General features: G+C 37.3%; 1 protein-coding gene across 1 annotated transcript; it reads right to left on the bottom strand.

Moving 5' to 3' along the window:
• Window positions 1-819: 819 nt before the first annotated feature.
• LOC112554230 (myocyte-specific enhancer factor 2C-like) lies at window positions 820-23,174 on the bottom strand. The gene is made up of 9 exons (XM_025221912.1): window positions 23,019-23,174; window positions 20,412-20,495; window positions 11,704-11,907; window positions 9,676-9,813; window positions 7,348-7,504; window positions 6,235-6,410; window positions 4,697-4,808; window positions 3,798-3,924; window positions 820-2,240 (listed from the first exon to the last, which is right to left on the bottom strand). Exons 2-9 carry the CDS (start codon window positions 20,463-20,465, stop codon window positions 1,937-1,939), a joined length of 1,272 nt encoding a protein of 423 aa, XP_025077697.1. The 5' UTR covers window positions 20,466-20,495; window positions 23,019-23,174; the 3' UTR covers window positions 820-1,936.
• Between the last annotated feature and the right edge of the window lie 36 nt (window positions 23,175-23,210).

Below are 23,210 nucleotides of genomic sequence, written 5' to 3'. Positions count from 1 at the left end.
TATTCTCCTTTTTCTGTCCTCTGTTCTTCATTGGCTGTACTTCTCTCCCTTTATGGTGTAAGGGAGATAACCATGTTTGGACTGGTTGAGCTAGTATAACTATTAATTTGTTGACATTTTATTTCCTGCCTCTTTTGCTTTAGTCTTATGCAATTTCCAGCCAGTCTATTGTCGATGACACTTTACACTTCTGCTTCCTCTAGGATGCATTGTACACATCTTCAGGCTTTACAAGTATGCATCTCTTGGCAGGTTGAGAATAAACTCTAACAATAAAAACCCTTATTGCACCTTTGTTTTATCAAAACCTGACTGCTGTAATTCTCCTATCTGGTTCTCCTTTGTACTTCATTAACAACTCCAAAAGCTTCTAAACTCTGCAGCAAGACTCAACCTTTAGATATGCCAGCAAGATCATACTAAACTTCTGTTTTCTCTGCCGGCTTCCTAAACTGGATCAGGATTTAGAGCAGTCATGTCAGACTAAGGGCCCCCAAGGGCTGCATAGGTCACATTTGTGTTGTCATGAGGGCCGTACAACATGTACAGTGTTCTTTGTGTGGGCCGCAGGGCGGCATGTTTGACATGCCTGGTTGACATCATGAACTAGCTACGTGCTGCTTTAGGCTCTGCTCTTCTTGCTTCTCTGACCTCCTAACTCACTGCACTCCAAGAAGGCACATACCTTCTTTCCATTGCACAAATGAAAGCCTATGGTGAATGTATGTTCATCCATTCAGCATCTACTTGTTTGAACTTCCTCTCTTCATATTACATGCTACCAGCAGACAGTCATTCAAACATGCACTTAAGGCACAGTTGTTCAAAATACATCTTACATTTTAAGCCACAACTTACTGTTTCATATTATTTACAGCTTTCAATGTTTTCAATTGTTTTAGAACTTTCTATAGTTCATGTTCTACTGTAAATTGATGAGTGTTAAGAGCATGTCCATAATTTGGTGATAGAACATTATACAAATGTCAAAATGATTTTATAGAATGAGGTACATTCTGAGAATGAGAACTGACCATTACTGAAAAAAATTAACTATGCACTTTTGTAAAGAGCTAATAACAACTGCATCTTTTGCTAACTTGCAAACAACTCTGAGATTAATTTCACATTTGATTTAAGTTAACCTCTGAGATGCTTAATAAAATATAAAATGCAATTACCTTTGAGAGAAAATGCAACAAGCTTGAGAGGAAAAATGGCAAAAAAAGTGAAAGACTAACTTTTGTTATCCTTATAATCACATGTTAAAAATTATTAACAAGAATGACATATAGCCCTCTAATAGTTACAGAGAAATAAAAGGTTGAGAAAGAAATCTTCAATCATGCATTTATGACCATCAAGATTTCAAGAATGCAATGAAAATGAAAAAAATATGATGATTTTGATGAAATCTTTAAACTGACAGTTTAAAAAGTTATTTAGCATGAAATTCAACAATAAACTCGATATTACAGCACCACAGAAAACAAGTAAGCTTATTTTGTTATTTCTAATATAAAACATTTCTAATGAGAAGATTCTACCTGACAGACTTAAATCTATTTTGTTTGCAGTTTCAAGTAATGGAAATGCAGAAAGAAGAGAATTATGAAGTTTTGGAAGAATCAAAGAATATAAAAAAATTAAAGTTTTAGGGTTATAATTATAGATGTCTATGAAAACTTAATGACTAATAAAATAAGAAGCATTTATTGCTGTTTTGCAATTGATCTTATTTCATTCTTCATGTCATCTCCAGTTTAAAAAAATCCCATGTTCATATATTGCATAGTTGTTTTCTGCTTTAGATTTGGTCATGGAGTTAAAAGCAAAAGTTTAAGATGAAAGTTAAGTTACAAATAATAATCACCAAATTGTAGCACAACAGTTTTTTCTGTTCTTTATTATGTGTTAGTTTGTGTCCACACTGCTCTCAGTCATCTGATCTGAGCTTTAGTCTTTTTTCTTGAGGTTCATCCTCTTCTTCATCCTCATCCTCTTCATCTTCATCATATTCTGGAGACTGTGGAGAGGATGAACCATGACATCTCCCAGAACTGCTTGCTTCTAAGGATGTTGTAACAGTAGATACTGTTGTAGCTCCTGTACTGTTGATTTCATGATTTGGGGAGACTGGTTCAGTCTTCACTACTCCCTGAGTTACTCCTTTGACAGCTTGAGGTGCTACTGATAAGATTGGCATGGCTCCAGCAGAAGTGGAAAATGACAAAGAACCACTGAAAACATAGTAACCACATCAAAAAAGTGTTTCAATTCTTAACTATATTCACAATTACACTTCTACTGCTGATCAATTAAGGAAGTCAACAAAAAATACTTAAACGTTGTTTACACCACTGTATCAGCTAGTGAAATACACTATAGTAAGATTTTTTTTTAAAATACTTCATAAAAGAAGAGCAAAGGTATAAAATGCCTAATATTGTAGCTGGACTGATCACAGTCCATATCACTAAATATTGTAGCCAGACCATCAGTTAGTGAAGGCTCTTTAAAGCCATAGAGCCAATTAAGTCTATTCTTATTTGTTCTTCAAGGTAAAAAATGGAAGTTCCCAAAAAAGAATTTTAATTTTGATTCTGATTCTTATTAAAATTTTACCTCTTACTCTTTGGGTGTGCAACCTGATCTACCTAACACTGTTCAATGACTTGGTGACCTGTGATTTTAGTAGGCTGAACTTAGCGATTTTTAGAAGATGGTTGGTTGGCTGCATTTTACGGTTCTAAGGCTATATCATGGGAAGAGAAGAGGTGATACAAAACAGTAGCCAACATAAGGAAAAAGGATAGGTAATATGATAAAAAGGGTGTTGTGGCTTAAACGACCACCACTGGCCAGAACCTTAATGATAGTAACAGATTGAATTTATACAGCGCCATATCCTGGTCCTATGGACAGGCTTGTGGTGCTTTATTTGTTTGTGTTTTACTCTGTGCCAGCAATCAAGGCCATATCACTGTGTGAAAAGATAATGTTACACAAAGATATTTAAAATATGGAAATCGCTGGCAATTTGACAAAATCCCCAAAAAACAAAAGCTAACCTAAGAAACAAAAATGATACGTTATTTATAAAATGTAAAAGGAGTGTTGTGGCTCAAAAAGCCACCAACAAACCAAAACCACAAACCAAAAACTAACAAGATATAAAAAAACTTAAATCTTATAGTAAAACCCTATTTTCTTTAAAAATGAAAAAAAAAAAAAAATAGATGCCAATGGGACAGATCTAACAGGTAAAACAAAGAATCTGCTGTAAAAAATTGCTGGTGGATACTCTGGAAACCAGAACAATTTATTAAATGATGGTGTTCATTGCAGTCCCCCAAAGAAGGATGGGATAAGGAAGTTGGGTCAGAAGTCAGAAGACCTCTCAAGGTCCTATCAGGAGATCCGAGCAAAAGGTCAAAGATAGATACAGCAGATTGTGACAGTCTTGCTCAGAGTAATCTGGGCAGCAACAGCCTGAAGAGAAGTGGAAAGCGGTATTTGGCTAAACAATAGTAGCAGTGGTGAAAAAGAGCAACCCCACCTGAAGGGATGTCAGTGAGTTCTGATGCAAAACTTGAAAGTCTTTGAAGGAAAAAGAGGTGGAATGTATGAGAAGAGTTTCCTGTAAAGCTACAACTGAGGTAGAAAAGTGAAACATCAGGTTTCAACATTATCATCTTGCCTTAGAATCTGTTTGGACTTACTGTGTGAAGACAAGCATGTTTTAATTTTTTTTAAATTGCAGAAAAAAAAAACCAAAGAAACAATTTTGCTCTTACCTTGGTGTAAACGTCAAGCCTGCAGCACATACAGCAGCTGTCAGTGGACCCTGTCCTCCTTGAGCACTCCACTGATACACCAAAGGTGACAATCCTGCCAAATCTGCACTTCCAAGCTGAAAATCTCCTGGAATCAGTTAATAATATCCAAATAACTGGACATCGACACATACAAAAAATGAATCACTAAAGCAGCGGTTCTCAACCTTTTACTTGTGACGCCCCCCTGACGAACAAAGGTACATCCACGCGCCCCCCTTAGCCAGCAATGTAAGCTAATCTCACTAATGCCGGGATAAGAAACTTTTAAAAAATGAGCACCTTCATGACCCCCTTGGGGGGGCGCACCCCACCGTTTGAGAACCGGGGCACTAAAGAATAGTAATAGCCAAATTACTTAACATATTGCTTTTGGAACTGATCTGTACTGTAGAATTTAGTAATAATAATAATAAACACACAATTTGTATAGTGCATAATTACACTCCTAAAAAGCATGGTTTTAGTGCTTAAGAACAAGAAGACATGGACAACATGCAAGGGACAGAAGAACAAACATATGCACTATGAAAGAATAAACAACAGCACCGATAATAAATAAAAAACAAATACAGAAAATGCAAAGAGGAACCAAGTAACAAGGGCTGAGAGTATCCTGATTTTGCAAATGGAAGACGAGCAGGAAAGTCCCAATAAGCAGAAAAGGGGTGAAAGAGTGTGACTTGTAAGGCTTGGTAAGAACCCTACAAACTTTGTGTAATGTATTTCTGATTCAACACACACAACCCTCTCACCAAAAAAAGGGAGCATAAGGTGTAAGGTGGAACACATCTGCCAAAAAAAAAAACAACAAAACAAACAAGAAACAAACAAATAAAAGGGGAGGCCCCCACTGATACCTGCTGTCAAAACTGCATTTTGCAGCTGTGAATTTGGTGCAGCTTGTTGAGTTGGTGTTGCTATTGACACGGCAGGGGTTTCTAAAGCAGTACTCACAGCACCCCTTGAAGCCTGAAATAAAAATCTTCACAAAATCCAATATCAGACAAAACTTTAAAATATTACATGCTTAATCTCTCCCTTTCGAAAAAAAAAAACACGTAGACTGTAAAGATACACATTACAAAATTTGCAGAATGTGTTCTTTAGCAACAATGTGAATGTCATACCTGAGTAGCGAACACAAAACCTCTCTCAAATTAAAATGAGACAGAATACAGCGAAAATATTTTTTGTGGTCTACATTCATATTTTTTTGATGCAACACTAAAAAGCTTCTCATTAATTCCATTTAGAAATACAATGAAACATTGAGTGGTATAAAATTTTTAATAATATTAATACCCCTGGGTATCTAAACTGTATGAACTAACAAAAAGATTCCTCAAACCAAAAAAGATATCATGGCTTCAAAAGACTTTGCTTGTTTATGTTTTACACCGTGCCAGCAACTAAGGCTACATTATAGCAAGAAAAGATGTTACATAAAGATATTTAAGAAACAGAAATTCCATGTGATTTGACAAAATCCCCAAAAACAAAAGCCAACATAAGAAACAAAGTTTTAAAATGATAGGTTTTAAGTAAAAGGAGTGTTGTAGCTCATAAAGCCACCAACAAACCAAAACCCCAAACCAAAGACTAATCAGATATAAAACTTTAAATCTTATGGTAAAACCATACTCTAAAAATGAAAAAATAGTTGCCAATGGAACAGATCTTAACAGGGAAAACAAAGAAACAGCTTTAAAAAAAATGCTGGCGGATACTCTGGAGACAGAACAATTTTTAAGAATTGTAAACATTCCCCAGCACCAAAGAGAGCCTGGTGGAGGTTCACCTCATAAAATATGCAGTGCAGCTGCATGGCATAGGTGTGTCCTAACCGTCTTCGAATGAGAACTACTTTCTCCTATTGCACCAGACGGCACAAAGTTAAGCGATCAGAAAGACAGGGAATGGTAGCCAAAAACTTATTTTGGCCCAGAATGTCCCAGTGAGTGTCCAAGTGGCATTAGAAAGAAAAGAAGAGAGACCTGTGGAAGATAAGTCAACACCTGAAAGAAATGTTGGCAGGAGAAAGACCAGTGAAGACAGAAGACAGGAAAGATAAAACTGTAGTGTGACAGAGAGATGTTTGTTTAGAAAAAATATAGATGAAAGGGCCAGCTGAGTCACCCAGCCAATAGAGAGGATGGGTGTTAGCCTCTGGCATGAGAAGCCAGGCCTATAGGTCTGGGAAAGATGACGGTTAAGGAAAAGAAAAATCCTACAGATTGCGATGTGTTTTATATATATACTGTTTTATATATATAATGTGTTTTCTAAGATTTTACCACTCAAGCCAGCAAGAGGAATGAACTATTTTTAAAAATGATACACTCCTGCACAAGTCACTGTAATCATTGCTGTGATATTATAACATTAACAACCTTACATTTATAATGCCACCACCTCCACGATCAGGAATCAGGACCTTGAGCCCTGGTTTCTTTGAAGATGTTGAAATAGGCATAGCCTCATGTAGTGCAACAGGCACTGGGGATGTTCTTGAAGTCATAGTCCCCTGAGGCTGAGGTGATGCTCGCGAAGACATTGAGCTGATGTGGCTTCCTACAGGAAAAAAGTGAAAACTTATAACCAGTAGTTGATAGTAGTATTACATTTATAGTTGACAGGATATCTTTATACAACATTATAACAGTCATACCAAACAATGCTTCTAGAACAGAAATATAGGGACAATATCAATGTGGTCCTTAAAGAAAGATTTGTCTGATAGTCCTTAAGCATATAAATTTAGTTGAATGTACTCATCACTGAAGTACAAAAAGATGAGAAAAATATGAGTATATGAGGACAGCCTCATAATGTGTAGATGTAAGGCTCTGATTGCTGAGCAAAAAATAAGAACCCAGGCATTCAGAATCAAATTCCTATAAAAATTGCTCCAAATTTCACACATGGAACCCAAAACCAATGACTGCTGATGAAGAGCGACTGTCATCAGCCAGTGTCTGTCAAGAGATGAATGAAAGGAATGACAAATAATAATAATGTTAATTTGTATAGTGTGATATCTCAGCCTAAATTTAAGCTCATTGCATTGAACAGGATCCATAAAATAGCTACAAAGATGAAGAACAAAGAACAATATGAAGACTTGCTGTGTTCTGGCAGTAAAGGGCAATCACTACAGATTTAATGATGATTCCAGAAAACACGGGTTAGTGACATCAGGAGAAGATCGAGAATATACTGAGTAATCTTGAAAACAAACAGTTTTGGATGCCAAAATGCCTTAGCTTTTAAAAGAAAACTGTGGCTCTGTAGTCAGTATTCTAATCCATAGCTGCTCTAGAAAGTCCAGCGAGAGGCAGATCTGCATAATTTCATAGCTATCATCATCAGTCCCCTAGATTTGTTATCCTCAATCTTACAACCATTGTGCTACTACATGTACAAGCATTTACCGCAAGAAAGAACTTATTATGATAATGCTAATGCCAATCTTATCACTTTAAGTTGAGTTGATTAAGACGACCAGTACCTGTAGTATTTGGTGAGGTACTCGAAGAATTTGCAGTTGATGGTGGTGGCTGCAACAATACAACAGTGTTCGAACCTGCACCTGTCACAGGGACCTGAGCTTGAGAGTATTGAGTAGGCACAGTGACAGGAACTGCATTCTGAAATGGTGTTAGACTCTGCAAAATAAGTAAAATCCCAAACATTTTCCCTTGAGTTTCTTACCAAATCATTTCATAAAGATACTATTTACTTATTTTGAATGATTTATAACGATAAAATAATTGTCAAGAAAACATACCAATTGATGCTCATTCATGCAAATGCATCTAGTATGAAATATACTGCCATGTGTTATGTATCTGTGAGACAAAATAAATGTTTAAAAATATATATACACACTGGCATGTTATGGCTGGTTAATGTGCTTTATGCAGACATAAACTCTATCATGGTACGGTCGGTTGGTTGTGCTTTACGTCACACTAGCAACTAAGGCTGAGAACTTAACTCTGGTATTGGAAACTGCCTCCACAAGTCTTTTCTTTCTTCTCACTTCTCACTTGGTCTCAATCAATATTTCACTCAAACATAGCTATAATCCACAGTCCACATATAAAATCCACCTTCATCTGCATTTATGTATGAGAAATTTAGTCCCATCTGTAAAGGTTTGCAGGCTGGCCAGTTGTAAAAGCTGAATGCTCTGTCACGCAATGGATAATTCTTCTGACCACCATTCCACCACACCCAATTACAACACTTAGTACATGTCTATACACCAAATCAGTAAAATAGATCAATATATATATAAAATGAAACAAAAAAGTGTAATTTAACTGGAAGATGCAATAAAACAGTACATATATACAGTAGCAGTTTACATCTAGGTCCGAATGTAATTTCAAAACTTATCTCTCCTCGACATCGCTCGCCTCATAAACGTTCACAGTTCGTAATCCAATGTTCACCGTTCATAATCCAATGCTCACAGATCATAATCCACAGTTAATTTCTTGCAACATCAATACTATAAGTCTAACCTCACGATGGCATAAACTTCCAACATTACATACACTGAGTCCAGCAAACAACAACTTTCTTACATCTCCTCAAAATGGACTTCCAGTCTCATCATGCAGATTATGAAAGTGATGATCCTCTTGTAGTCCGAGGCTGAGTCATCTCTTCCTACATGTGGCAAGCATATCCCTTGTCACTGATCAGATTTATGGGCCCCACCTTGACCAGCCTGTCAGGTCATTAGCCGGAACGGTGGCAACTTGACCAGTGCAAGGTTGGTGGTCTAACTCTAACCAAACTTTGCTAAAAGTAGAAAATATGTTTTCTACACCACCAACATAATCTGCATAAGTATGTCCCACACAACATTTCCTCAAGACAGATCTCTGCTTGCCAGCACACAGATTCTGAAAGTTGATCTTATTAAAATGGTCAATCTTATTCAGAGGTTGAGTTGCCTCTTAATGCATTTTTGGGTGTCCTTGGTCACCCTTTGATGTTGGACCAATTCAGGATATTATCAACTACTAAAAATCTTCAACACAGCAGTCCTATTTAGGTCAGCATATCACATCACTGGTCAAGATTTATTACCCCTACCCTAGCCATTAGCAGCAACTTGATCAGTAGACTGTTGGTGGTCTAAACCAGTGATTCTCAAAGTATTTCAACCAGCTTTTATTTCAATTGCATAGGATACACCAGACTTTGAATGGCTGCCTCTTCATTCCACTAACCCTGACCAAAACACATATATGAACGAAATTTTTATTCCTTAGGCCACGTGGCCTCAACAATGCGGGGAGTGAACATAGTTCACACAATTTTATGATAAAATATTACAATTTAAGAGGTACATGATAATTTCAGTTGGAATAAACAATTACATCCAAAGAGGGTGACATTAACAGATGGATTTTTCTTCGTTTAGCTACTGACAGTTTTACGTCATTTAAAACAGCGGTAACGACATCTGCCTAGGTTAGTAATATATGATGTATCATTGATTAAGGCTGAGAAGGTAGAGACAGATTGATGAGTTGAGTATTTCAATGCACACCTTGATTCTCCCAGGCATAGCCAAAACCAAACACACTTCAGACACCCAGCAGGCTTTCCCTTTATTATGAAGCTTGACCAGCGTATTATATGCTTTCTGTCTGCTGGGGTCAAGCCTCGTTAGGCATAACCAGTATTGCATGCATGAGGCTTTGGAGTGTACATAGAGGGGAACTCTAATTGTGTCACCATAGACCATATCGTTTGGGGCTTGGAGCTGACATAAAGTCTTTTTTTTTAATGTGGAAAGGCACAATATAAAACTCACCTTGACTGAGCTTTGTTGCATTGCACGTGCATACTGCTCATCAATTCGACGATAGCTTTCTTCAGTCCGTGGTGTCAGTGGAAAATCTTCATCCTCCCCATCCAGATCAGTTCCTTTATTCTCCTTCTTATTAAGAAGCTACAAGAAGATTTTGAAAAAGTTGAATAAGCAACGAAATTTAATTGTCAATGGCTTAATGTGACTTTGCTATTCATTCAAATGAAAGACATTGTTCTTTATTAATGAGTTTGTCACCAAGTTAAAAATGCAGCATGTAAAACAAACATTACCAAGTACTGAAAACAAATTCTAAATACCTACAGAATAACAGAAATGACAAAAATAAAATGTTAAATTCTCTTTCTTTGATAATTATCTCAAGACATGACCATAGGAATTACTCTACTACCAATCAAAATATCAGGCATAGAGTTCCCTTCCTCGCTAAAAACAAACTCAAAAGAAAGTGAGGTGCAGCCTACCAAGTCAGTGATCTACCTCTGAATACTTAAGTACCCCTTACAACCCTACAGGGCCTGCTGGATCCTATCAGGTTGGATCACTAAAGAAAGAGAGAATGCCTGTTTCAAGGCACCTAGCAATAACATTTTTCTACTTCTTCTATTAATATAATGTATATGACGCCACTTTCATCTTACATCCAGTCTCACAAGGTTTCTCATCAACCATATGCTGATGACATACAACTGTATTGCTCCACTCCACCGGCTGAATCTCACTTTGCTACCAGCACCATAGAAGTCTGTAGTAACCATGTCAAAGACTGGATAGTAACAAACAAACTTAAACTCAGTGATGATAAAACAAAAGCCCTCTTATGTTTGAGAAGAAGACATCCTATTCTGTCTATTATGAGCTACTCAAGATCAGCGCCATCCGTCACATTCTGTCTATGCGTGGTACTAACATTTTGTCTGTGCATTTGTTCTATCCAGGCTTGATTACTGCAACTCCTTGCTTGCTGGTTGTCCTTTTTCACAAACTCCAGAAAGTATTGAACTCTGCTGCACATCTGGTGCTTAGAGCTTGGAAACGGGAGCATGCCACTCTTCTCCTTTGTTTTCTGCACTGGCTACCCATCCATTCTCGAAACCAGTACAAACTGTCTGTGCTCTGTTTTCATTTCTTTTCTGCCACCTGCCCCGAACATTTCTCTGAATGGCTCTTCCCTTATATCCCAGCTAGAAAACACTGCTCCTCGTCTGATGATCGTCTCCTTACTCTTCCTGTCACCAAAACAACAATATATGGCCACAGGATTTTTAGTTATTGTCCAGCGAAACAATGGAACTCTTTCCCTTTCCACCTACCCACTATTGAATCCTTTACAAGAGCACTGAAGACACCCCTTTTCTGTAAACATTACTCAACCTTTCCCCATAATGCTAGTCCTTTTTCACACCCTTCCTTATGCAATATTATGTTACTCTCAGGTCTTGTTCTAGTTATTTGGTTCCTCTTTGCATTTTCTGTATTTGATTTTATTCTTCGTTAGTACTGTTGTTTATTCTTTTATAGTTCATATATTATTTGTTTGTTTTCCTGTCCCGTGCATACTGTCTATGTTTCATTCTTGTTCTTAGGTGCTAAGAGCATGGTCCTTAGAAGTGTGAGTATGCGCTTTACAAATTTTGCATTTATTACTATTATTATATCACCATGAGCCAGGCCACAGCATTCTAGCAAAGCTAGCACAATGCTTGACTAGCTGATTGATTGGTGTGGGTCACACTAAGTCCCATCTAGGAGAAGTTCATCCCAAAGAGGTGTGTTGGCATGATGGGCTACAATCCATCTGGGACCAGAACCTCCAGAATCCCATTCTCTCCCAACACAGATCACCCTGCATACCAAATCCAGGGGGCTAAAATAGGCCACAGAGCAGCACACTCTGATAGCTGGCCAACTGACTTCTTTCCTTCAAAGTGCATTAAACATTTGATACATATCCCCACCAACACATTATTGCAGGTGAAATTAAATACAAAGTCAACATGATTTACAAACCTCCACAATATCTTTGTTTGTCTGGCTGACAACAGTGTCGTTGTATTCTGTGTATTTGAGAAGGACCTTGTCCATATCAGAACTTGCATACTGATATAGTTTATTGTTGCTTGTGAAGATTATAAGGGCAATCTCGCAATCACACAATACAGACAGCTCATAGGCTTTCTTCATCAGGCCAAATTTCCGTTTTGTGAATGTTACCTGAAACATATTAAAAAATAAAGTTTAAATTATTAAAGTCCAATATGAGTATCCTGCCAATAATCTGAACTTAATGGGCACACACTGAAGCTTTTGTAGCCATGCAAGACTGTTAGTATTAAAAATGGAAGTTGTTCTTGTTTAACATCCCACAAAACTGGTGTCACCTCTATTTGCAAAGAGTATGAGAAACATGCAAATATTGATAATAATTCTTTTTAACAAATATAACATTAATAACAGAAAATTATCGGTAACACAAAGAACAAAAAAACTGTTTTTAAAGAATCAGGTGCGAGTTTGCTTAAGTGGCTTCAGTTTAAAGGGAAAAACAGATGAACAAGGAAGGTGAGCTTAAATGATAGATACTGACAATACAAATATTTCTGCAACAACTTAGGGTTGCTAAGAATTACATCTGAAACATGGTTCTGTGAAAATTCACAAATGTGTCTATCTAAAATTAATCTGACCCTATTTTATAATGTAGCAGGGGCTATTTGATGAAATGATCCTCAGCAACTATGGTCAGTTGGCCAGTGGGATTCTGATTTACGACTTGAAATAAATAATAATAATGATGATGATGATGATTTCTATGCCACCATTACAATGAACTTAAAGTGCTTTACGCAAAGAACACCACACATGCATGATAAATGCTAACAGTATTCAGTTGTCAATTCTGGAATCAAGGAAGTATGAGGAATTGTCCCATGGTAGTGGAATAAGGTAGCATAGGTTTTGTTCCATTAATCTAACAGCATCTGAGTAATAGGCATGTCTATGAGAGGTGGTTGTCCATTGGCCAGCTTGCAGGCCAAGATGCCCACACTGCAAATATCAGATTTTGTATTGTATCCAGCCAGATTCTTTTGTTCAATAATTTCCGGACTGAACCAGTGAAGGCATATTATAGCATGGTGGGGATAATCATAGACTGTTCATAGGCACTGGTCCCCTACAATTGACCGGAGAGAGTTGTGGAGGCCAGTAAGACACTCGTGACTGCTAGCTGATATTAAAACATGACTAGCATTCATGCTCCTGTGTATGACACCTCTGCTTCACAAGCATTCCAGAGCATGCAGTACATCCCACAAGATATCTGTGTGTGCGTGCGAGTCTATCTTTACACTGCACTAGGATTACAATGTTATTTGCTAGGAGAGGGACTGTATTAGATCCCGAATATCCCTGAACTGCTGGCAGACGATTTTTTTTTCCAGTTAACTACTAAAACGAGGCATTAGACGACATGGCTTCCGGTTTATTCACATTCTTTGTTTAGGCTCGCCGAGACTAACAGCGGATCACTTCGCAAGAGGCTAAGCATTGGTCTTGGCAGACAGCAATCCACCGATACACGTCCTTGATTAGAGTACCCCACTGGAGTTGATTTAGAGATATGTCTGCCGGGTAGCGCTTTGAGCGCGCACCCTTTTTGTGGGTTCAATTGTGAAAGGAGAACTCAATATGGCTACATAAGGTCATATAGCTATAGGTGGGTCTTGGAGGGGGAAGTTTTTTGTTTCATGCTGAGGCCACCTACTGACCGTTGTTCTTTTGTTTTCTCCACCGACTTTTTGTAAGCGTGTTTTTGAACGCGTTTTTGTCAGGTCTGACAGCTCTTTATCGTCAAGTCATCTTTTTTCATCTTATACATTCTTCGTGTGATCTTGTCAACCTCGTCCTGTTTCTTGCCGTCGCTACATTTCTTCAATTTCGACACCTCCTCTACATTGCCCTATCCGCCCCCGCCATTCTACGTTTCATCCTCCCCTCATTTCTTCGTTCCGTCATCCTCGTCGTTCGATCCTGCGTCGTGTAGTCAGCAAAGCAGTTCGGACTGTGGACCAGCAATGGGTCTCTGCACACATCGGACGGATAGTGCGGTTGTGGTCAGCGCGAGAGCTTCGCGTAAAGCCACAGAAACTGAAGGAAACAGTGTCAACAGAGTACACAGTGTTCTAGATCTAACGTCGGGCCTGAAGGCCTCAGGGGCAACAACTCTAACTGTAGGTCATGTGATAGAATATGAGTTTGCTCAAGTAGATGGAGTTTTAAGAGTGTACCTCATAAAAAATGATATATTCATTGATTTTTTTTAATACATACTGCTATCAACACCCATAAACTCTGAAATATTCCTGTTAACAGAATCCTGATATACTGCTCAAAACAATGGAAAAGCCACCTTCATATTTTCTACATTTTTATTAATCACTTTTGTACCAACTAAGCACATCCTTCAAAATTCTTTCAGCGAATTTGTATGGGTTAACAGTCAACATGAATTTGATGACAATCCAGTCTGGTCTTGTGTGTGCTCAGTCCAGCAATCACGCAAAAAAGGTCATTGAACCCACAAAAAATGCATGCAATTGCAACCAGGGTTCCCAGGGATCAGGGATGGTGCCAAAAAAGGACCTTAAAAGGACCTTTCATGCATTCGAAAGGACCTAAGTGACAGTCATCAATGCTTAAGTTTTTCTCTTGTGTGGTCGGAAAGATGTATTATTTATGAATCTGTGTCTTCTCTATGTTCTCAAATACATGTATTTCTAGTAATAAATAATCAAGAGTTAATTTTGATGCCTGTCTGCCATATTAGATTAGATAACTTAAAAAGTGTCCTTAGCCGCTGATAACATACACCGTTAATGTTCCAAGTTTTCTAGAAATCTAAGTAATATAATTGCAAAACCTGAAAGCCATTCTTTGGTAATACAAAAAGTCATTCACGTGTCTCTCTCTCGCACACACACTCTAATGGGAAGAGAGAGATAGAATAGAGCTATGCACAGTAGTACTAGAAGATCAAAGTTCAAGAAAGAGTAAGTTTCTAAAGAACTTTTGAAAAAAGAGCGTTTTTTGCGAATACGGAAGGGCACTAGTGTTGTACAGATGTGTAGACCAAACATTTTCTTGTGACTAAAGGAATGCCAAGGATTGGAGGATCAGATGAGGAATGAAAGAGTGTGATCCTAATGCTAACCAAAGATGGAATGAGTCGAAACTGTCAAGCATTACAGCCCATTTATTTTTTTAACCTTGAGATATTATTAAGCATTCTTATTACACATACATGTAACACATGCAAACATATACATAAACAGCATGATATACTAATACACATAAGATTAAGATTACAAAATGACAAAGCAATCCATCTACTATAAGCAAAAGTTTCATTGATGAAATTCAATTCTTTGTCACCCCTACAGCTTTACCAATACTAAACAATACAATTTCTTTACACAACCTAATTTCCTCTAAATAGTTCTGGTTTTTAACATGTTCCATAGCATACATGTACAGAATTGTGCAGGCTTATTTAAACTGAAATAAACATTAATTCTGAATGTCACAATTCAAACACCTTTTAATTTCTTCCTGTAATCTATCAATGTCTGACTGAATCTTTGTTATCTCCTTCTTCTTGTCTTTGGCTAACAAACGCATGTTGTTAGATCTTTCAATAAGTGAAAAACTTTTTTTGCTCTTCAGCCTGGAAATATGTCTGTCAGCCAGTTCCAGCAGGTGTCGTTCTTCGGCACTGGGTGTCTTTAGCCTTTTTGTGAGTATTACCAGCTCATCTCCTAATCTTTTCTGTGGACCTGCTTTTCTTCTGTTTCCTTCTGCTGCTTCTGCTCAGAGAGGTAACGTTCATACCTGCCATAGGCTAGAAGCGGATATCATCAGTGGTTTGGAGATCTCAACATTTTCCACCCCTCCCACACTGTGAATATGATCAAGAATTACTCTGCGTGCTTTTAGTGCAGTCTGACTAAAGATTGTCAGCTACTGTTTCTTTTGTTGAATGAAAAATCCTCTTTCCACTGTAGCTTGACCATGAGAGAGTAGGAGTAACTGTCTGACAAACAGACCACAACACCTGAAACTCTGCTTTTTCCAGCAAGGGCATCATAAAACCAACTATCCAGTCTTTGTGTCATAGGGTCAAAAGCCTTACTACCACACTCACCTGCAGAACTGTCAAGAAAATTACGGAACTCTGACAATACCTTGTCACAAGTCACATCATCAAAACCCTTTTACACCTTGGCAATACAACAAACCTTTTTCATTTTTTGTATTGATTTGTCTTTTTCCCCCATGGTCTTTGGGTTTAAGAAAGTTATGTTTCTCACTAGGGTGTACTTCAGTGGAGATTTATCCTGCAATTTTAGAACAACTGCTTTCAAAAAATCTCTGCATTCAGCTCTGAAGGCCATGAGAGTTCCATCGTTTACTGATGACTGTTTCTTAGCTACAGCCAGTAGTCTATCAACCCTGAAGCCAAGTTCGATCATGCTCAGATTGACATGGTTAGAACTGTTGCATATATCAACCTGCACAAGTTGGAGGGCAGTTTCACATTTATTAAGTACATTTGACTTGATAAATTTGTGCATCAGATTTTCATAATGTCATGTAAGTCTAAACAAAGGAAAGGAAGAAGAGGCTGATCAGCTTGGTATTTTTCTCAAAAAAAGGTTCAAGTATACTGGCAATTAAACTAAAGAAAGCCAGACGACATGAAAGCAAAGGGGTAGATAAGACTCCAGCTTTTACAATATCAAAAGATTTGTTCTTTGGCAATGTTATTTTTTTCTCCATTGCAGCTTTGACAAATTTTTCCAAGTATGGAAGCATAACAATTGCTTTTTTCAGCAACAGAATTGTTTTCAAGCCATCGGTGAGCACAGAACTTGGCTGGAAAAGATGTGGAACCAGTTACTTTTATATAATCTTCTCTTCTGGCTGGGCTGTCTCTGAACAAGATATAAGCAGATGTAAGAAATGACTCAAGCTCCATTGAGAAGCCTCGCACCCACGCCTAAATGCATTGTGCATAACATGGAGTCCACAGCTGCCCACATTTAACAAACCAACATTGTGATTGGTAATCATGTCGTTATTAATTTTCTCAAGAAGGTTTAGGTTTACAGAAGGTCCATCCATAGAAATTTGAAGTAAATTAGCTTGCTTGAAGTTTGATTCGCTAATTACCTTACTGAACTTTTGTTGAAGGTCTATGGCCGCGGAATGACCCAAAAATTCCGAGGTCAGGTAATGAGTCCTTACAGCAGTGGTTCTCAAAGTTTTTCAGACCGCGGACCACTTTACTTCAGTAAAAGCTATGGCGGACCACCAAGGCCTAAGTAAAAAATATGGCGGACCACCAAGGCCTAAAAATCAGTCTGTACTATGAATTTCAAATTTAAATTGCCGCATTTGTCTCATTACAATTCAAAACTAAATGTACTTTTGTAAAAGTAGTATAGTAATAAGATGACATAAAACTGCGTACCTCGTTCTTTGTAATTAAAATGTTAATTAAAGGAATGCATCACTTTAAACATCACTTTGCTGACATATGACGACTGTCAGCCGGGGACCACCTGACTTATGCCCGCGGACCACTAGTGGTCCACGGACCACACTTTGAGAACCACTGCCTTACAGCATTGTCACTCCAGTAACGAACATGGAAATCCAGCTGTTTAGTTTGAGTCTTATGGTTAGAAGATTCATCAAACAAAAGAACATACTCAGGCGACGAATTTACACAGTCCAGAAGCAATTTCGAAAAGTGAGGAGCAAGCCCAAATGAAGTTAGATAACTGGCTTTTGTTTGACCGCACTTAAATTCTGCAGCTACTTGGCTGTCTGGGAACATAAGTCGAAACAGTTCAGCAGACTTTTCAGCAGATCTGAAACTGTAGTGTGATTCCACAATCTTGAGAGTCCACAGGATCTCTGCCTTCAATCGTTCATTGCTCATCACGAAACCTATTCAAAGAAAACATTTAAGTTACCATTATGTCTGTAAACATTATGTTCTGTCTGAATAAAAGACAGGTTTCAAAAAGCAATAATTAATGACATGATAATATAAATAATACTAAACTAAGTTAAAGTATAAAGATGGCAGCATAGTTGAAAATGAAAGTTATTTTCAGCTAACTGATTTAGCTTTAATGTTAAATTGTTTGATTTTAAAAATCCAAAAAATAATGTATTTGCTGGTAAAATAGGATAATAAGCATACATTATTAATTATACTTTCTTTTAATCTTTCCTGATCAGATGCCAAAAATTCAGATCAATTTTCTGCAGCAAAGCTGTAGTAAGATTCGTGATTGTATAAAACTCTATTTGTAGTTCGAATCATGAGAAAATGAAAATCTCAACTTTTTAATTTAAATAATTCTTTGCTATTTACTGATCTTTAAGCTATTGGCTTCACCGTAAATTAGACGATAGGCTTAATAAAGAGTGGAAAAAACCCGCAAAATGTTATGCACGCTTTAATTTAATGTGTTTTTCTAAGTACCCACATCGTTAACTAAATGAATCGCTAAAGATAAATAATTGTCAACTTACTGGACACACTTGCAGAGCTGGTCGGTGCCGTCTGATTTTGAGCGGGCTGTGGATGTTCTCGATGACGAAAGTAATCAGTTACACAAAAGCGCGCATCTTTCAGAATACTTTTATTTGCCTTTGGTGTCTTTCGGTAACCATGTGCTGTTTCAGAACACTTTCGCCCATTGATGAAAGATTCAGAGATATTTTGCAGGCAGCACATCGTGCCAAATGTTTATTGCTCGAGTCTTTTATTAACCAATCTTTATACTTGTCTTCCTTTAGCCACTTCTCCTGAAAAGAGCACTTCCCCGGCATCTTTCAAATTGTTAAGCAGACAAGAAATGTGGTCGACACGACGAGAGTGAACTCGCGAAAGGCCGAAACGGACGTTCCCGCGCGAGCGAGACTGGGTAGTCATGTGATTAAAATAGCAATGCAGCGAAAAATCGTCGGTATTTTGCGCCAAAGTCTACTCCGGAAATAAATTTGTTGTAATATTTTATCGATAAAAGGACTTAAAAGGGTCACAGAGAAAATGTAAGGACCTGTGTGAGAATTTGAAAGGACCGCATGGCAAATAAAAGGACTTAAAAGGCCTTTTGGCGAAAATTCAATATAAAAGGACTTAAAAGGACCTTGCAAGGACCTGGGAACCCTGTGCAACATATCCATATTCTTCTTGTTCCTATTCACCCCCAGTGGAGCATAGGGCCACAACCAAACATATCCATATGACAACCCAGAATTGAACAGTAGAAAACATGCAGTGCACAAGCAAGCCCTGTCCTTTATGAACAACAACTCAGTAATTTTAGAGATCCTGGGAAGGTTTATTGCTGGTTTCTATGTGTCCTCTTAATCATGTCTCAGAGACAACAACTAAGTAGTGTTGACCAAGGGAAGGTGATTCTGTCCTTGCAGTTGCTATGGCAATGCCACTCTTCTGGCAGCTATTTTTTTTCCTTGTTAAAAAATGGGAGGACCTTTCAGGACACAATACGCTTTTTTAAACACATTACTTACCATTTTATATTGTATTTTGTTGGTTTATATTGTATTTGTGTTAGTGCTGTTATTGTACCACCTGGGTGTCTTGTTTTTGAACCTTTCAGTATAATATAACTAATAACTCCTAGATATAGTACATATTCACAACTTTTATCTCCTCCCTTCATTAGTGTCATTGCTCCCTCAAGGAATTTGTGAAAGGAGCTGTAAAACTGATCCTTTTTATGACATCTTCCCCAATTGTCATGCATATTTACCAGAAGTTCCACCAATAGTTACCAAAGTTCCTTATGACAACACTACATGTGAATGTAATTGCATTTGTGTAGAGAAAATATTCCTCTGCAGTTCTAGCTTCTCTTACTATTTCAGTCTTCAGAGTTTTAAAAACACACACACTCACATTCATGTGCCACTTCCACCAGAATACATAAATGCTACACAGTTTTCTAAACTGGTGAGGTTACTAGCAACATATTACTATTATCATTAAGCATATTTATAAAGTGCATTTCTCAATTGGAGAGTCAACTCAATGTGATTTACAAAAGAAATAACATCAAAATACAGATTCAAAATGAAAAGCACATGCTCAAACACTAAGCAAACTTATCAACAAGTAGTTACACAGAGAAACAGCAACAGCTAGAAATACAAGGCAGAAAAAGAGAATGTTGCACATTAACATATTGCCACAACAACACTGCATCAAAAGATTGGGCATTCATGGTGAGTCAGTCTACAGTTGTGTGTTAAACTATTTGAAAAACATAAATCTAAACATGCAAAGAGCAAAGTGTGCACAACCCAAGATGCCCAGTGCAAGTGTTAATGCATGTCCAAACGGTGGCAAAGACAAGCAGACACATGGTTGTCTATGTCTGGTGAGCACACAGATTGCAGCAACACAGCAACAGTGGAAAATAATACACAAGACTTCTGTCATTGGTATTTAAGTCATCCCTGGCAGTCACTGAATCAACTCTCAGCAGTTATCAAATTCACTCTCAGCAGTGGTCAAATTAACTATAAGCATGAGCATAGTTGGATCACCTTGCTCAAATTGCAACACCATCTCCTTTCACACATACATCATTAAAGCTGTTAATAACACCTACCTGTCTATTACGTTCATCATTAATGCGCACAATCTGTATCTTCTTTCTTCCCATTGTGCTAAGTAGTCTTCCAAATGCCTGAACCTACAACAATATATCAAACCAGTAATTTCCACTTATTTCATTTTTATGCAACAACTGTTATTGGTATATATACATACAAAAAAGTGAAAAGAAATGGATGAAGACATTTCTGAGAAAGAAGAGCAGAAAGGAACAGCAGTTATGAAGTACCGACAGCTAACAGCAGAGGCTTCTTAACAATCTTTTTAAATGTTTTAACTATTTCTCAACTGTAAAGGAGAACGAATTTCACAGCAATTAGACTGATACAACCACAAACACTCCTCTCCTCCCTATGAATATATGAGCAAAGTTTTTGTCCTAGCATCAGGTAGTTACCAGAAGACATTGAAAATTCGTTAAGGGACAGCTGTTGACTGTGCTAACTATCAGTCAGGCCAAAACCAAAGCGAGCTCATGGACTTACTTCAACTAGTAGTAGATAACATCCTTATCAATAAAAGCCAACCTAAGGATAATATAAAAGGGTAGGTAATATGTAAAAAGAGTATTGTGGCCTTAAAGGCCACCACTAAACCAAAATCTTAGTTGCGGCTCTATCCTCCACTGGGGGTGATTAGGAAAAGAAGATGGAGGAGTTCTAGTATCTATTCAAGACCAAACTTCCGTTGTCAGACCAAAAAACCTCACAAAAACAAAAAATGGATTTGACATGGGAAAGAGAGGTTAGTGTATTTGTTGGGCCAGATGGAAAAAGTTAGCAAAATGATCACTAGGGTAGCCAATGCTCTTTTCACCTCCTTCCCTCATACCAAACCATTTTTTTCCCTGTCATAAGGAAGATGAATGGTCGTCCTGATTGTCTTAATTAATGAGAGTCACATTTTGTATGATTTCTGTTCTCATCAATTGAAAGCAAATCTGCAAACCTGGTTATAAATGGTTATTCCATAGCAAACTTGTTTAGACAAGGGACATAACTGTAATATTTCCCTTAGCTCATTCTATGTTTATGACAAATCATCTTCTTGCTTTTGCAATTTCAAGCCACTCACCATTTTGAATCAATCATAGTTTTATTTTCCATTCCAATTCCATCTGTTTTATAATACAAGAAATCATTTTTTCACTCTGATGATTCCCAGCATCTGGCCAAGTGATAATTTTATTTTCAGTCCCAGTTACATCCCATGATCTTTTTTTCTCAAGAAAGGAAGTTGACTCCAGAATGGGAAATGCAAATAATAACACATTAGATTAACTTGTTGCATTTATATTTTAGGGTTTTCAAATGAAAACTACCTGAAATTAATTATCTAATAATAATTGTTCCACTTTTCAGAGCTAATGCCTAAAATTACAAGCACAAGAGGTAATATTCATAACTAATAATTAACAGATAACCTTTATAAGTATTAAATGCAGTGACACTGTTTTGACTCTTTTAAAATGGAAAATAATTTTTCTATTAAAACTTTTTATGCTTTATCCTCAAAATAGGCTTTTTGCAGAAGTGACAGTGTTACAAAGGAAACAATGTTAAATTTAATGCCTGCTGCACAATATATTTGTAAAAGGTATCATGTGCAGTGAGGTACAAAGCAAATGTCTGTTTCCAAGATCCAGAAAAAAGCTGAAATCGATGTGTACTGTTCCCTTAAAATACCTGTGCTAGGTGATGTTCAACTATATTTCAATTTGACACATCATCCATGTCACACACAAACAACTGTGATTACCTGAGAATGTTGAAGGGGCAACAAAAAACAAAAACAATTTGGTTTCAAATGCTACCAAAGTGCAGGCTACTTTAAGTACAAATGAGTGAACTTGCTATCCTAGTGTGATAAAGAACAGCTAGCTAAAAATAGTTATGTAGAGTTAATTATTTATCTTTATTATTATTCATTTTAATCACATAATGCATTACGAAAGGAGATGGGGGATATGAAAGGTCACGTTCCCATTTCAACTCAGAAAACGCTGAGGTCCGACAAGATGCGCTAAAATAGGAACTTTTAAAACAGATCGGATTAGCAAAATTGGTATTAATTAAAAACTTGGAGATCTGATGATTACAATTAGTCATTATACCTTAAGGTAAAAGTTTTACTTTAACCGAGGCACATAAGCACTGACAAATGAAGCAACACATGCTACTATATAGTACGAGATGGACAAAAAACCGCACATCTATAGACCACACGCGCGCACACGAACACACAAGCGTGCACATTCTGCAATCGAGAGCAAACGACACCAAAAGAACTGAAATACTTAATCTTATCATTAGGACTTTAAAGGCTTTATATTGTGTATATCGAACATTCAAATGAACGGATCCGAAATATTTTTTTTTAATTGATTCTCAAAATAGAGATCAAACTATCCATGTGGCATAAGGACAAAAATATCTGTGTGCGAGTCCTTCTGAAAACACCGAACCGGCAGTAAAAAACGTAAACCGGACGGACACCAAGCGTGTTCCTTGCCGTTTTAGATCAACAATCCGGCCATTTTTACAAACTGTATACTAGATGATAGCCACTAAATCGATGCGTCATAAAGGTTAACTTTCCTTACCAAAACAAAACCACGAGATGAACGAAAATATCCAAGCACTTCTATTTTTACTGTCCAGTAAAATGAGGTTCGGCAAAATCTTCCAACTTGTGCTATTTTAGGGAATGGAAATTACAATGGTATTTATAGAAATTTTCAATATGGCGATTCCTTCGCTGAATGCGTGCGATTTCCGAAAAGTTATAATTTTTA

This window comes from Pomacea canaliculata, linkage group LG13 (assembly GCF_003073045.1).
Source record: "Pomacea canaliculata isolate SZHN2017 linkage group LG13, ASM307304v1, whole genome shotgun sequence".
NCBI lineage: Eukaryota > Metazoa > Mollusca > Gastropoda > Architaenioglossa > Ampullariidae > Pomacea > Pomacea canaliculata.
The sequence above is the reverse complement of the archived record's forward strand: the minus strand, read 5'-3'. Positions and strand labels throughout refer to the sequence as shown.